We start from the raw sequence: 16,358 nt of genomic DNA, 5'->3' as shown, positions 1-16,358 counted from the left end.
CATGTCTTTTGCAGGAACATAGGTGGAGCTAGAGGCCATTATCCTTAGCAAACTAATGCAGGGCCAGAAAAAAAATACTGTATGTTCTCACTTATAAGTGGGAGCTAAATGATGAGAACTCATAAACACAAAGAAGGGAACAACACAAACAGGGGTCTACTTGAGAGTGGAGGGTGGGAAAAGAGAGAAGAGCAGAAAAAATAACTATTGGGTACTTTGTTTAGTACCTGGGTGATGAAATAATCTGTGCAACTAACACCCATGACAAGGGATTTACCTATATAACAAACCTGCACATGTACACTTGAACTTAAAATAAAAATAGTAAAAATAAATTGAGGAAAAATTTTTAAATTTCTCTTTTATTCCACGTTCTTGGCCCCTCACTTGCAAATAGAGGCCCACATACACCAATGTTTAGTAGTACCACAGATGGCATCCCAGAGGAATAGCAATGCTGTGGGAATTGGACATCAAGGGCAGTATTATCACAGAGTATATTTATTCTTTGGGAGCTTCAACAATAACTGGGAAGACCAAAAGATCTTTGAGATGAGGAAGCTTTAGAGTTCAGAAATGGCTTTCTCCTTCTTGAGCAATGCCCTATTTGCTGGGAGAAGATCATGAATTTGGATTGAGCAGGATGAAGAAAGATGTTGAATAGGTTTCCAGAGGCAATTCAAAAATTGTTAGTTTGGACGTTGGCCCTGGACTCTATGTCATCTCTTTGTATCTGAGATATCATTCCTGACTACCATGAGCACAGAGTAGTAGCTGAATAAAAATGAATGTAATGAATGGCCCATAGGAAGTGCACTGAGCTGGTGAATATCATTCAAGAAAGGGCAGTCACTATGTGTTTGCCTAACAGGGCTGGAATTTAGGTCTCTGTTGGTTATTCAAATAAAACGGATGCCAGGCAAGCAGCAAGTAGATATAAACTCCAAGTCATTTTCTGCTCAGGAAGCCAGGGGTTCCAGGATAGGTTTCATCCTCTCAGAGCACAAACTGTATAATTCCACAAGAAATGAATTCCATGCTGGTGATAGGGTCTATGATCCATTATCAAAAAGAGAAGTGATCAAGACTGTGACAGGGAAGGTGTAATGAGGAGAGTGTACCTCATCAGAACACAAGAGTTTCCAGTGAGAGGGCAGGGAATTTTATTCCATCCTGGAATGAAACAAGGAAGAGAGGCATGAAGAGTGTCATTCACTGTGCGTTGGCACCTCAGAGTGTCTGGATGTTAGGTTAAATGAGGGGTGAGGAGAGAGGCATACCCATGAGAGAGGTTGGAGTTGCAGAAACTGTTGCAATGAACATGGGGAGAGAAAATGACACCTGAGATGGTTCTTGCAAACAAAGAGGCTATTTGGTGGGACTCTCTTCATTCTGGTTTCATTGATTTTTAGGTGATATATTGTTTCTCTTCTTGTAAGTGGTTTTTCATACATGCTATGCGGTAGATAATCACAGCTCTTGTAGTGGGAAAAGGGCTGTCATTCTACCATCTTGGTAGGAACTCCAGAAGCTGAGAATGGAGGGTGAGGACAAGTGCTACAGAGAAACATTCCCAGAGAAAATGAAAATAGGTGTCTGGTTGGTTTCAGTAAAAATATGGATTGCTGTCTATTTTATTTTGCCCCTCTAAAATATATGTGTTCATTGCATTTTTCCTGTCTCTTTCAGTCTTCTTTGATTTGTATAAAGCAGATTTTGTGTCCCTTTGGTGCAGATGTTGTGGGAGATTGCAAGTGATAATTTGTAGTCACATCATAGACACCACATCCTGATCAGATAAGATATTGCACTTTACTCTGAGCCTGTTTTTATAATTGTAATGCCTGCAGAGATTTCTTACAGGGTTAGTGTTTTTGGTGTGCAGGAAGTAGTTGTGAGTTGAACTAGTTGCCAAGGATGGCTCCTCATGACTACAGTCACAATAACCACAGCTTGTGGAGTCCTCTCCTTCTGATTAGGGCTGTCTGTTTGACTCATATTGATCAATGTAAAGCCATAGAAGTGACACTGTCTGCCATTCAAAGGTAGGTCCTATGATGCCATACACCGTCTCCATGAGCCTTTTGGAAGACTTTCTTTGGTGAAAGCCAGTCACCATTTATTAAGTCCCAGAACCATGAGACTCTCATGATTTAAGGAAATCAGTGTCATGAATGGGAAGGTGAGGTAGTGAAGGAGATAGCTCACCAGCTTCTAGGTGTTCACCCAGTCCTGGTGTTGAGTTGGACATGAGTGAAGCATCCTCTGAAATCCCAGCCTCAAAGATCTCTCAGAAAACGTGACTCCCGTCACATGATCTACCACTCACTTAAGTTCAGTAAACCTGTCAAGTTGGGAGAGATAAAAATAAATGATTGCTTTTAGCCAATATGTGTTGTGAGGTTTACTGTGCTGCAATTCATCACTGGAAAAGCAGCAAATAAGGGTCTGCTCACTGTGTCAATGTACATGACTTGTATCTATTCCAATAATAATCTATATGTTCTCTGATCTCAAATCATGACCATTTATTTCCAAAGAGAAACCCCTGGATTCTCCACACATACAGTGAAACCATCTTCAAATATTTGAAAATAAGAATAATTGGGATTCTTTAAGGGAAATCACTGGGCTCCAGTGATTCTCTAAACTATTACTTGGGTTGAAAACTTCACATGCAAAACTTGTCATCTTTTTTTTTCCAGTTCCTTCGTAGCAGCCCACACAAAGCCAGGCACAGTGTTCATACACAGTAAGCATCTGAGAACAATGGAAAAAATTAAGAAATTTTACATAATTTTCCTCAAGTTACAGATTTCCCCCAAAGCCACCACGTACACCTGTGTGGCTGTAAACAGCTACCTAACATGTAAGTGCCATGAGTCATTTGAGATTGGGTAAGTGTTTTAGTTCAGACTGTCTGACGTCAACTATGTGCTATAGAAGGATGCTGTTTCTAATGTCTTCTCAGACATTCCAGGGACCTTGTGACTCACTCCCTTTGTCACAGGAAGGTTTATCCCCTTTGATTTCCTGATGCCTCCCATAGAATGCCCTGGTCCCCCTTGGGGATGACCACTTCCTCTTTCCCCCTCTTAAAGCAAGAACAAAATCATGTGAGTTTTCGTGCTGTTTTAATGACCAAGTGGAGGGGAAATTGTGACGAGAAATTATTCTGTTAGCAGGCTCTGGGAATCCCATGGTCAGGTAGAAAGAGGGATTCTTCAACAAGAGGGATTGTTGTTGAAGGATTCTTGTTGAAGAATCCTCCGTCAACAAGAGGGATTCTTCACATGAGGGAGTGTGATCATCTCCCTCAATTGCAGACACACACTGAGGTCAGGGAGACATCTCTGGACACTTGCATCATCTTCACAAATGATGGCGGGATTCGATGGACAAAGCCATAAATGCGTATGCCATTGACCTTTATCTACAAGAGGAAAAATGCATCAGAAAGACAATATGCCACCAAACAAGTTTTCAGCCTCCTCTCCACTCTGCCCTAGTACCAATAACATTCCCCAAGAAAACCGCTAGTTATACAAGTTAACCTATTAGATACACTTCTGTTTACAGATGACATTTTGTGCCTATTTGAGACAGTAGCTGATTTTATTTCTAATGTTTCCACTCATTCCTCTAGTGAAGTTCTAAACCCTGTGTCACAAAGTCTCTGCTTACTCAGCCTCCCTTCTAACCTGGAAGTTACCCATTGCCAGAGACTGTGTCTCAGATACTTGAGACCCTGCATCTCACACAGCACCTGCCACAGGGTTAGTGCTAGGCCATGTTCATTGAATGCATACTTTTCAGTTCCATGAACTGTGATTGCTTTTCACTACTGATGGCACAGTTTCTCTTTGGAGTAACCTACATCCGAAGTGTTAGTGGCAAAGAAGTAAACCCAGTGTTCTTATAGAATGAAAGGAGAACAGATCTTGTAAAACAGGATATTATCTTCAACAACTTCTAAGCATAGGAAAAGATCCCTCGCCTGAATCTGAATAAGATGTGAATGTTTTGGCGTACTCATTAGAGAAAGCCAGAAAGTATGGATATATTCTTTATATTGAGGCTATGGAGAAAGTCACCTTATTAGTATTAATTTTTCAAATTTGAAATGCACACATTTTTAAAGCCAGTATTTTCATTTTTTTGTAATTATCTTCTAGTAAAAGTATTGGGAGGTTGGTAATGACAAAAGGATTGATTAGAAAACTTAATACAGCGTCATTTGTGAGAGCAAAATACTGGAAAGAAATTTAATGCCCCCAAAAGGGCCAGGTTCAACAATTTTGGGTAAACTTTTTAATGCAATATTATGCAGTCTTTAAAATCTGAAGCAGCATCATAGATTGACAATGTCTTCGAGATATATTCTTTGGCAACAAATCAACTTAGTTCCTGAAGCGTAATGTGTAGAGCAACTTATACCAGGATTTGCTTAAAAACAAATGAAATCATAGACATATCTATATGCTTCCATAAGCAAAAAATTTCCTCTGAAGGGCTAGGCACAGTGGCTTAAGCCTGTAATCCCAGTATATTGAGAGACTGAGTTGGGCGGATAACTTGAGGTTGGGAGTTCAAGACCAGCCTGGCCAAAGTGGTAAACCCCCGTCTCCCCTAAAAATACAAAAATTAGCCAGGTGTGCTGGCACGCACCTGTAGTCCCAGCTACTAGGGAGGCTGAGGCAAGATTATTGTTTGGATCCTGGAGGTGGAGGTTGCAGTGAGCTGAGATCATGCCGCTGCACTCCAACCTGGACGACAAAATGAGACTCTGTCTCAAGAAAACAAACAAACAAATAAACAAACAAAAAAACCCTCTTTGAACGAAAGCAGAGCTCTGATAGTGTTTTTCCTATGAGTAGAATTCGGGCCCCAAAATGAGACAAAGACTTAATTTTTGACTGATTTAAACAACTTTTTTTAAAATATTTTTTTTTTCTGAAGTATATTGTATTCACTCAACTAAATGAAAATTTAAATAATGGCATAAGTAGAAATGAGCACTATGTGAAAAGACAGAGGAGATTCTCAACTTTGGGGGAAATGTCAGGTGAGCTGACCTTGACATTGGTCAGATTTGGGATAGAGCTGAGGATGGCACTGCAAGTAGGGGGTGTTCTGTGATGAAAACCAGGGGCAGGAGTAGTTATGGGAGATGGACGCCAAGGGACTGCTGAGGCCAGGTCAATGAGCGCTGCCTCCTGTTTTGGGAACCCACAAAGTCTGGGTGCTGGGAGCTCCTGGGATGCTCACCTCATACTCATTGTAATGCACATAGATGCACAGCTCAAACTGTTTGCCATCCTCAAAGGGCACATAATCTGTTGTCTCCTCCAACATCCATATCCCAAACTCACGCCTGTTCATGACCACGTGATTGCCAAAGTGCACTCAGAAATGGAAGGCAATATCTGAGTCCTCATCCATGTCAGTGTAGAAATCCACCTGCAGCTGTGGGTCGTTGCTGAGGGCAAAGCATGCAGAATGTTGGGCAGGTCCCTCCCTTGTGCAGACATACACTAGACATACACACAAATCCCTTCCCCCATTTACCTGGGGAAAATGGCTCCCTGATAATACTGATGGCCAGGTCCCTTGGGGATGCTTCAGCTCCTCGTGCCCCCAGCAGGGAGATTCTGTGCTCCTCATCCCCAGATGAAAACTGAGTCACAGCCACTGACCTTGGCCTATGACTTGTTTATTCCCTGAAAATTCGATGCCCCTTGATAAAGAGCCACAGCCCCAACCCACTGAGTGTCCTCCTTCCCTAGGCCCTGTGGCTGGCCCACATGCAGTTGCTGCAGGTCTCATGCCTGGTGCTGGAGGGACTCCAAGGACCGGCACCTGCATGGGGCTTCCATCCTGCCAGCTAGACATTTTCACATCACCCACACATAAAGTCAAGCCCTCAGCAAATATTCTCCCTTCTTCTCCAACCCCTCCATTGGTCCGTGGAGTACTCACATAAAAGAGTCGATCGGTGTCCCTTTGATTATCACGCAGGAACCAACAGACAAAGACACAGGCAGTTTGTATGGCACCTGCCAGAGTATTGAGAGTAAGTGAGAGGTGCAGGGTGAGGTGCAGCCTCCCCTCCTGTAACATATTCCCATGGTGAAGGAGGTTAGAGATGAAAGGGAGGCTCTGTGGACTCTCCCCTTTCAGCCTACCACAGTCAGAGCCCCATATTCCTGAAGATATGGTGGACCCATAGGTAAGAATAAGTGTTCAGGAGCCAGGATGCCTGGATTCCGGTCGTCATTCTGCCTTTTACTAGCAGTGCAATCTTAGATTTGTTACTTGAACTCTTCCATCCCCATTTTCCCTAGGACAAGGAGAATGATCAGGAATTTCTACTTTGTAGGATGTTTTCTGTAATAGAGAGTTAATACATGTAAAAGTGTTACCCTAATCCTTGTCATGTGTAGGGCCTCTTGGGGTGACCTAACAGAACAGGGGAGTCCTCCTGAAACACTGACCTGACTTCATTCTCAACTCTGAAAATTAAAATAGGACTTGTAAATGTAAGAATGTAAACATTCACTCCAGTGGGAAACAACACTTGTTGAAAGAGAGAGAAATGATGAAAGAACAGGAAACCCTTGGGTGTGGGAGGCAAATGCATTGCAATCATCAAGGGAAATGGATGTCCTTCCCAGAAGGGGCACACATTGCTGATAGCATGGCCCCAGTACTTGCACAAATGAAGCCTGTGGGTCAGGGATGTAACTGGAGGGAATGATTGATTTCTACGACGACTACAAGTGGTTGAGATGATTTTTCTGTACTTTTGAGATAGGTTCTTGCTCTGTTGCCCAAGCTGACATGCAGGGGTGCAATCATGGTTCACTGAAACCTCAAACTCCTGGGCTGCAGTGATCCTCACACATCTGCCCCCTCTTGAATAGCTGGGGAGAAAGGTGCCTGCCACTCTGCCAGTCGAATATTTAAAGTTTTTTAAAGAAAGGGTCTCACTATGATGCCCAAACAGGTCTCAAACTTCGGGCCTCAAGTTATCCTCTCATCTTTGCCTCCAAAATTGGTGGGATTATAGCCATGATTCAGTGAACCCAGCTGCTTGGTTGATTAATATCCACCATAAGCTCCTTCTGAACTGAGACTTAACTTGTTCTTTCACGGGTGGAGAACAAGTTTAGTCTCAGTTCAGATAGAGCTTACAGTGGATACTTTATGTGATTCAGTCTCTGAAACCATGGCCTCTAATGTCCTTTCCTAGCAAACCAGTATCTGCACACCCTGCTGTCCCACAATGGGAAGAACTGGATGGGCTGGGGACAGGTAAGCTGAGCCTGGAAGACAAGAACAGTGGTCACTCTGTGCAGACCCCACCTGAGAAACCATCGCCCTCATAGTCTGCATTCCTCTTCCCCACTCTTATTGGGAAGAGACATCTACTGACCATACATTCTGCTGTCATAAGTGATCTGAAACAAGTCCTTGGTAACTCATAATCCCCAAGATCCCCACCAGTTAAGCCACCTGGGATTCACATCAGAGGTGCTGCTGTGTGGGGAGAAACATTCACGTGTGCAGAAAGCCACATGCATAATCCTACTTCAACACACAGTCACATCCCAGCACACACACACACACACACACACAGTCACACAGAGCCATGCCACTCACTGAGTCACACACACCTGCTCACGTGCACATAACGATGCTTATGCACTGGTCTGGCTGTGCTCACACACATATTCACATCATAGACAGGAAACAAAGCCCACTCACTCCCTTACTCTCCATTCACACACGTGCACATCCTGGGGGGTCATCCACCTCCCACTTAAAGTCACATCATCTCAGCAGAGTTTACTCTCATCAGACATCACCTCACGCTCATAGAGGGTCACACTGGTCCAGGGTCCACACCCGAAGCCCCACAAGCATCTCAGCATAGCCTCAGGGTTTCTATTCCACACATCATTAACTCTGAGTAAAGCATTCACAGTAGAAATGCTCATATTTTCTTCTCAGAAAATCTCCCACTTCCTTCTTGGTTTCTGTGACACGACATTTTTGAAGGCTGTGCCTTTTCAACTCACAGGTAAAGAGGACATTGTTCTCTCCTTCTGGGCGACCTTCAGAATTGAGTCCAGTCTTCTGAGTGAATCTCTGAGTTGCAGCATTTAAATGACTCACTTCAGCCTTGCCCTCTGGCTTCATTCCAGATTCCAAGCTCCTCCCAGCAAGCTTTCCTTGCAACTTGAGAAAGGCTTAGGTGTCAAGAAGAAACTCAGTCACAACCATAGCTATTTGCAGGTCTGTATCTGTAATGCAGCGGAAATGACAGTGGGGGAGGTACCAGGCTGTGGGTTGGGTTACGAGGGAAATGCATAGATAAGGATGATGGAGTGATGGGTAGTGGTTGTAAAGCCCAGCCTTTATGCCTCTCAAGTCTTTTCTCACCTATGCAAAATATACCCAGAAGGTGTACATTTTTGCAATTTGTACAATGGCTAAAAAAAAAGTTGGAGATTTTGGGGAAATACATTTGCTCTAGAAGGTAATGATTCTGTCTGCTTTTAAATGTTCTGGTAAAGCAGTGACTCTGTGGAGAGAAGTAGATAAATTTCTTGCATGAACCTATTCCACACTAGGCTGCTTGGCTCTGCCAGGTGAGGGCCACTCTTACCTGACTGTCACACACCTGGACTCTAGCTATACCTTCCCTTTCTCTTGGTGTTCATGTAAATAAAAGTTTCAGAGACACTGTTTCTCCTGCAGATTGTGGGAGGAAGGTGAGATTGTGGCTTTTGTTTGATTTTTCTTTCCTTTTATTTTAGGTTCAGGGGTACATATACAGGTACACTCGTGTCATGGGGTTTGTGGTACATATGATTTCTTCACCTGGGTACTAAGCGTAGTACTCAAGAGTTATTTTTTTTGTCCCTCTCCTGCCTTTCACCCTCCACTCTCAAGTAGGCCCCAGTATGTGTTATTTCCCTCTTGGTGTCCATGAGTCTCATCATTTAGTTCACACTGATAAGTGAGAACATGCAGCATTTGGTTTCCTGTTCCTGCATTAGTTTGCTAACAATAATGGCCTCCAGCTCCATCCATGTTTCTGCAAAAGACATAATATTCTTTTTTAGGACCGCATAGTATTCCATTGTGTACATGTACCACGTTTTCTGTATCCAATCTGTTGTTGATTGGCATTTGTGTTCATTCCGTGTCTTTGCTCTTGTTCATAGTGTTGCAATGAACATTCATGTGCCTATGTCTTTATGGCAGAATGATTTCTATTCTTCTGGGTATATACTCAGTGATGGGATTGCTGGGTTGAACGGTAGTTCTGTTGTTAGCTCTTTGAGGAATCACCACACTGCTTTCCACAATGGGTTAACTAATTTACACTGCCACCAACAATGTTTGAGTTCTCCCTTTTCTCCACAACCTTGCCAGCATCTGTTCTTTTTTGACTTTTTAATAACAGCCATTCTGACTGGTGTGAGATGGTATCTCATTGTGGTTTTGATTTGCATTTCTCTAATGTTCAGTGATATTGACCTTTTTTATATGCTTGTTGGCCACCTGTATGTTTACTTTTGAAAAGTGTCTCTTGTCCTTTGCTCACCTTTTTTGTTTTAAAACAGGTCTCACTCTGACGCTCAGGTTGGAGTGATGTGGCACCATCTTGGCTCACTGTAACCTCTGGCTCCTAGGCTTAGGTGATTTTTCTCAGCTCAGTCTCCTGAGTAGCTGGGACTACAGGTGCATGTCACCATGCTAGGCTAATTTTTTTCTATTTTTGGTAGAGATAGGTTTTTGCCATGTTACCCAGCCTGTTCTCAAATTCCTGGACTCAAGTGATCCACCAGCCTTGGTTGCCTGAAGTTCTGGGATTACAGGCATGAGCCACTGTGTTGAGCTCTTTACCCACTTTTTTATGGGTTTGTTTGTTTCCTTCTTGTAAAGTTGTTGACATTTCTTATAGATGCTCAGATATTAGACCTTCTTCAGATACATAGTTCGAAAATATTTTCTCCCATTCTTTAGGCTGTCTGTTTACTCTCTTGATAGTTTCCTTCACTGTGCGAAGCTCTTTAGTTTAATTAGATTCTGTTTGTTGATTTTTGCTTTTCTCCTAACTGCCTTTGACATCTTCATCATGAAATCTTTGCTCATGCCTATGTCCTGCATGGTATTGTCTAGGTTGTCTTCCAGGATCTTTATAGTTTTGGGTTTTACATTTAAGTCTTTAATCCATCTTTTGCATATGGTGTAAAGAAGTGGTCCAGTTTCAGTCTTCTGTATATGGCTAGCCAGTTCTCCCAGCACCATTTCTTGGATAGGGAGTCCTTTTTCCATTGCTTGTTTGGTCAGCTTTGTCAAAGATCAGATGGTTGTAAGTGTGTAGCCTTCTTTCGGGCTCTCCAATCTGTTCCATTGGTCTGTGTGTCTGTTTTCATACCAATACCATGCTGTTTTGGTTACTGTAGCCTTGTAGTACATTTTGAAGTTGGGTAATTTGATGCCTCCAGTTTTGTTCTTTTTGCTTAGAATTGCCTCGGTTATTTGGCTTTTTTTTTTTTTTGATTCCGTGTGAATTTTAAAATGGTATTTCCTCTAATTCTGTGAAGAATGTCATTCATAGTTTGATACAAATAGCGTTGCATCTGTATATTTCTTTGGGCACTATGGCTGTTTTAATGATATTGATTTTTCTTATCCATAAACATGGAATGTTTTTCTATCTTTCTGTCATCTCTGGTTTCCTTGAGCAGTGTTTTGTAATTCTCATTGTAAACGATCTTTTACCTCCCTGATTAGCTGTATTTTTAGGTATTTTTTAAGGCAAATTTGAATGGAATTGCATTCCTGATTTGTCCCTACCTGTAACTGTTGTTAGCATATAGGAGTTCTAGTGATTTTTGCATATTGATTTTGTATCCTGAAACTTTGCTAAAGTTATTTATCAGCTTAAGGATCTTTTGGGTAAAGACTATGGAGTTTTCTAGATATACAATCATGACATCTGCAAACAAGGATGGTTTGACCTTTCTTTGTATTTAGACACCCTTTCTTCCTCTCTCTTGCGTGATTGCTCTGGTCAGGCCTTCCAATATTATGTTAAACAGAAGTGAGGAGAGAGGGCACTGAAGAAATTGTGGTTTGAAAATCCTAGTTTGGTCGGGTGTGGTGGCTCAAGCCTGTAATCCCAGCACTTTGAGAGGCCGAGACGGGTGGATCATGAGGTCAGGAGATCGAGACCATCCTGGCTAACACAGTGAAACTCCGTCTCTACTAAAAAATACAAAAAACTAGCCGGGCGAGGTCGTGGGCGCCTGTAGTCCCAGCTACTCAGGAGGCTGAGACAGGAGAATGGCATAAACCCGGGAGGCAGAGCTTGCAGTGAGCTGAGATCTGGCCACTGCACTCCAGCCTGGGCAACAGAGTGAGACTCCGTCTCAAAAAAAAAAAAAAAAAAGAAAAAGAAAATCCTAGTTTAATTTATGCCTTATTCATCATGGAGATTTTGTCTATTGTCTATCAAATACAAAAGAAAACCAAACTAAATTCCTCTCTTACTCTGTCATATTGGCCCCTCACTTGCAAATACAGGGCCTAATGCACCAATGTTCAGCACCACGGACAGCGCCACAGGGGCCACAGCTTTGAGGGACTTGGGCACCAAGGACAATATTATCACCGAGTAGATGTATTCTGTGGGAGGCTTCAACAAAAACTAAAAAGCCTAAATACCTTTGAGAATGAAGGCTTTAGAGTCCAATAATGACTTTCTGTGTTTTGAGCAATGCCGTATTTACTGGGAGAAGATCAGGAATTTTGGTTGAGGAGTATGAAAATGATGTTGAGTAGGTCTCCAGGGGCAATTCAAAAATTTTTTGTCGAACATTGGTCCCTGAACTCTATGTCATCTCTTTGTATCTGAGATTTCGTCCTGCCCACCATGAGCAAAAGGTATTATCTGAGATAAAAATGAGTGTAACAGATGACCCATGTGAGCTGAAATGATAAAGGGGATATCACCACCGACCCCACAGAAATACAAACTACCATCAGAGAATACTATAAACACCTCTACGCAAATAAACTAGAAAATCTAGAAGAAATGGATAATTTTCTGGACACTTACACTGTCCCAAGACTAAACCAGGAAGAAGCTGAATCCCTGAATAGACCAATAGCAGGCTCTGAAATTGAGGCAATAATTAATAGCCTACCAACCAAAAAAAGTCCAGGACCAGACGGATTCACAGCTGAATTCTACCAGAGGTACAAGGAGAAGCTGGTACCATTCCTTCTGAAACTATTCCAATCAATAGAAAAAGAGGGAATCCTCCCTAACTCATTTTATGAGGCCAACATCATCCTGATACCAAAGCCTGGCAGAGACATAACAAAAAAAGAGAATTTTAGAGCAATATCCCTGATGAACATTGATGCAAAAATCCTCAATAAAATACTGGCAAACCGGATCCAGCAGCACATCAAAAAGCTTATCCACCATGATCAAGTGGGCTTCATCCCTGGGATGCAAGGCTGGTTCAACATACACAAATCAATAAACGTAATCCAGCATATAAACAGAACCAAAGACAAGAACCACATGATTATCTCAATAGATGCAGAAAAGGCCTTTGACAAAATTCAACAGCCCTTCATGCTAAAAATGCTCAATAAATTCGGTATTGATGGAACGTATCTCAAAATCATAAGAGCTATTTATGACAAACCCACAGCCAATATCATACTGAATGGGCAAAAACTGGAAGCATTCCCTTTGAAAACTGGCACAAGACAGGGATGCCCTCTCTCACCACTCCTATTCAACATAGTGTTGGAAGTTCTGGCTAGGGCAATCAGGCAAGAGAAAGAAATCAAGGGTATTCAGTTAGGAAAAGAAGAAGTCAAATTGTCCCTGTTTGCAGATGACATGATTGTATGTTTAGAAAACCCCATCATCTCAGCCCAAAATCTCCTTAAGCTGATAAGAAACTTCAGCAAACTCTCAGGATACAAAATTAATGTGCAAAAATCACAATCATTCTTATACACCAGTAACAGACAAACAGAGAGCCAAATCATGAATGAACTTCCATTCACAATTGCTTCAAAGAGAATAAAATACCTAGGAATCCAACTTACAAGGGATGTAAAGGACCTCTTCAAGGAGAACTACAAACCACTGCTCAGTGAAATAAAAGAGGACACAAACAAATGGAAGAACATACCATGCTCACGGATAGGAAGAATCAATATCGTGAAAATGTCCATACTGCCCAAGGTAATTTATAGATTCAATGCCATCCCCATCAAGCTACCAATGACTTTCTTCACAGAATTGGAAAAAACTGCTTTAAAGTTCATATGGAACCAAAATAGAGCCCGCATTGCCAAGACAATCCTAAGTCAAAAGAACAAAGGTAGAGGCATCATGCTACCTGACTTCAAACTATACTACAAGGCTACAGTAACCAAAACAGCATGGTACCGGTACCAAAACAGAGATATAGACCAATGGAACAGAACAGAGTCCTCAGAAATAATACCACACATCTACAGCCATCTGATCTTTGACAAACCTGAGAAAAACAAGAAATGGGGAAAGGATTCCCTATTTAATAAATGGTGCTGGGAAAATTGGCTAGCCATAAGTAGAAAGCTGAAATGGGATCCTTTCCTTACTCCTTATATGAAAATTAATTCAAGATGGATTAGAGACTTAAACGTTAGACCTAATACCATAAAAACCCTAGAAGAAAACCTAGGTAGTACCATTCAGGACATAGTCATGGGCAAGGACTTCATGTCTAAAACACCAAAAGCAATGGCAACAAAAGCCAAAATTGACAAATGGGATCTAATTAAACTAAAGAGCTTCTGCACAGCAAAAGAAACTACCATCAGAATGAACAGGCAACCTACAGAATGGGAGAAAATTTTTGCAATCTACTCATCTGACAAAGGGCTAATATCCAGAACCTACAAAGAACTCAAATTTACAAGAAAAAAACAAACAAATCCATCAAAAAGTGGGCAAAGGATATGAACAGACATTTCTCAAAAGAAGACATTCATACAGCCAACAGACACATGAAAAAATGCTCATCATCACTGGCCATCAGAGAAATGCAAATCAAAACCACAATGAGATACCATCTCACACTAGTTAGAATGGCAATCATTAAAAAGTCAGGAAACAACAGGTGCTGGAGAGGATGTGGAGAAATAGGAACACTTTTACACTGTTGGTGGGATTGTAAACTAGTTCAAGCATTATGGAAAACAGTATGGCGATTCCTCAAGGTTCTAGAACTAGAAGTACCATATGACCCAGCCATCCCATTACGGGGTATATACCCAAAGGATTATAAATCATGCTGCTATAAAGACACATGCACACGTATGTTTATTGCAGCACTATTCACAATAGCAAAGACGTGGAATCAGCCCAAATGTCCATCAGTGACGGACTGGATTAAGAAAATGTGGCACATATACACCATGGAATACTCTGCAGCCATAAAAAAGGATGAGTTTGTGTCCTTTGTAGGGACATGGATGCAGCTGGAAGCCATCATTCTCAGCAAACTATCGCAAGAACAGAAAACCAAACACCGCATGTTCTCACTCATAGGTGGGAACTGAACAATGAGATCACTTGGACTCAGGAAGGGGAACATCACACACTGGGGCCTATCATGGGGAGGGGGGAGGGGGGAGGGATTGCATTGTGAGTTGTACCTGATGTAAATGACGAGTTGATGGGTGCTGACGAGTTGATGGGTGCAGCACACCAACATGGCACAAGTATACATATGTAACAAAGCTGCACGTTATGCACATGTACCCTAGAACTTAAAGTATATATATATAAAAAAAAAGAGTTGTCTACTCCCTGAAAATTCTATGCCCTTGACAAAGAGCCACAGCCCCAACACCTGAGTGACCTCCTACATAAGGCCCCATGACTAGCCCACAGTGCAGCCACTGTAGGTTTCTTGCCTGGAGCTGGAGGGTCTCCAGGACCTCCGTGTGCATCTTGCCTCCATCTTGTCAACTAGACGTTTCCATATCACTCACACATGAGGTCACCCCTTGAGCAAATATTCTCCCTTCTTCTCCACCCCACTCTTGGACCATGGAGAATTCACATGAAAGGGAGGACTGGTGTCCCTCTAATTGTGATATAAGAACCAATGGTTAAGGACACAGCTGTGAAAGTGGCACCTCCTGTAACAGATATATCTGAGAGATCCAAGGACAGACTCTGAAGCTTCCCTACCTTCATCCTACCACAGTCAGGGCCCTGTATTCCTGAAGAAATGGAGAACCCATAGGTAAGGGCAAGGGTTCAGGAGACAGGATGCCTGAATTCCAGTCTTCATTTTGCCTCTTACTAGCAGTGCCATTTTAGATTTATTACTTGAACTCTCCCTGCCTCAGTTTTCCTAGGACAAGAAGAATTATCAGCAATGTTTATTTTGTAGGGTGTTCTCAGTAATAGATGAGTTAATATATGTAAAACTTTTACCTTAATCCCTGCCATGTGTAGAGCCTGTTGGGGTGACCTAAAAGAAAGGGAGAGTCTCCATGGAATTCTAAACTGCATTCATTTTCACTCTGAAACTGTGCAAACAAGATGTGAGGATGTAAGAATTTAGAAATTCAATCCAGTGAGAAACAACAGTTGTTGAAAGACAGAGGGAAATGATAAAAGAACAGGAAACACCTGTGTGTGGATGACATGCATCACAATCGTCACGGACAATGAACGTCCTTCCTAGAAGGGGCACACATTGCTGACAGCACAGCCCCAATAGTTGCACACATGGACAGTTTGGGCCAGGGACATAACTGGAGGCAATGATTGATTTCTACAATGACTACCAGTAGCTGATTTTTGCGTTTTTTTGAGACTGGGTCTTGGTCTGTCATCCAGGTGGACGTACAATGGTGCAATCATAGCTCACTCAAGCCTTGAACTCCTGGGCTGCGGGATCCTCCCCACTCTGCCTCCTAAGTAGCTGGGATGATAGTGCCCAACACTGTGCCCATCTGATATTTAAAGTTTTTGACAGGGTCTCACTATAATGCTCAGGCTTGTCTCAAACTTTTGGCCTCAAGTTATCCTCCCATCTTGGCTTCCCAAAGTGGTGAGATTACAGGCATGAGCCAGTGGACCCAGCCATTTTTCTTATTACTATGCACGGTAAGCTGTGTCTTAACTGAGGCTATACCTGTTCCTTCCTTGTTTGGGTGATCCAGTCCTTGAAACCAGGGCCTGCAATGTTCCTTGATAGCAAGCCAGGATCTGCCCATCCTCCTGTCCTACAATGGGAAGGACAGAC

The 16,358-nt window shown here is 42.3% G+C and overlaps 2 protein-coding genes across 24 annotated transcripts in view; one reads left to right on the top strand and one right to left on the bottom strand.

Annotated features, from left to right (window-relative positions):
- The window catches only part of LGALS14 (lectin, galactoside-binding, soluble, 14), a 114,659-nt gene that overhangs the window by 58,707 nt on the left and 39,594 nt on the right, over positions 1-16,358 (top strand). For 5 of the 15 annotated variants that reach the window (XR_002518784.2, XR_004180209.1, XR_002518783.2 and 2 more), the window contains one exon: positions 7,253-8,298. The exons of 6 other annotated variants lie outside the window; for them this stretch is intronic. Coding sequence is in view for 1 of the 9 variants with exons in the window: in XM_017951938.3 (XP_017807427.1) it covers positions 7,253-7,314; positions 8,208-8,298 (153 nt within the window). In the remaining 8 variants the exon portion in view is untranslated. Of the gene's footprint in view, positions 1-2,705; positions 3,005-7,252; positions 8,299-16,358 lie in introns of those variants that run through there. 4 more of the 15 variants (XR_002518786.2, XR_001897520.3, XM_017951938.3 and 1 more) reach the window with 3 other exon arrangements.
- LGALS13P1 lies at positions 3,118-8,229 on the bottom strand. Of its 9 annotated transcripts, none has more exons than XR_002518975.1 (6): positions 8,082-8,192; positions 5,980-6,056; positions 5,569-5,720; positions 5,269-5,479; positions 4,669-4,766; positions 3,118-3,433 (listed from the first exon to the last, which is right to left on the bottom strand). XR_002518975.1 is itself a non-coding variant. In XM_017952436.2 (4 exons), exons 1-4 carry the CDS (start codon positions 8,163-8,165, stop codon positions 3,273-3,275), a joined length of 420 nt encoding a protein of 139 aa, XP_017807925.1. In that variant the 5' UTR covers positions 8,166-8,192; the 3' UTR covers positions 3,118-3,272. The 9 variants fall into 9 exon arrangements, 2 of the variants coding, with proteins under 2 accessions (XP_017807925.1, XP_017807927.1); XR_002518974.2 differs by lacking the exon at positions 8,082-8,192 and adding an exon at positions 6,186-7,259; XR_001897718.2 differs by having other exon boundaries at positions 5,569-6,056.

The sequence above is a fragment of the Papio anubis genome, chromosome 20, assembly GCF_008728515.1.
Source record: "Papio anubis isolate 15944 chromosome 20, Panubis1.0, whole genome shotgun sequence".
Lineage (NCBI taxonomy): Eukaryota > Metazoa > Chordata > Mammalia > Primates > Cercopithecidae > Papio > Papio anubis.
This window is presented reverse-complemented; position numbering and strand designations above follow the sequence as displayed.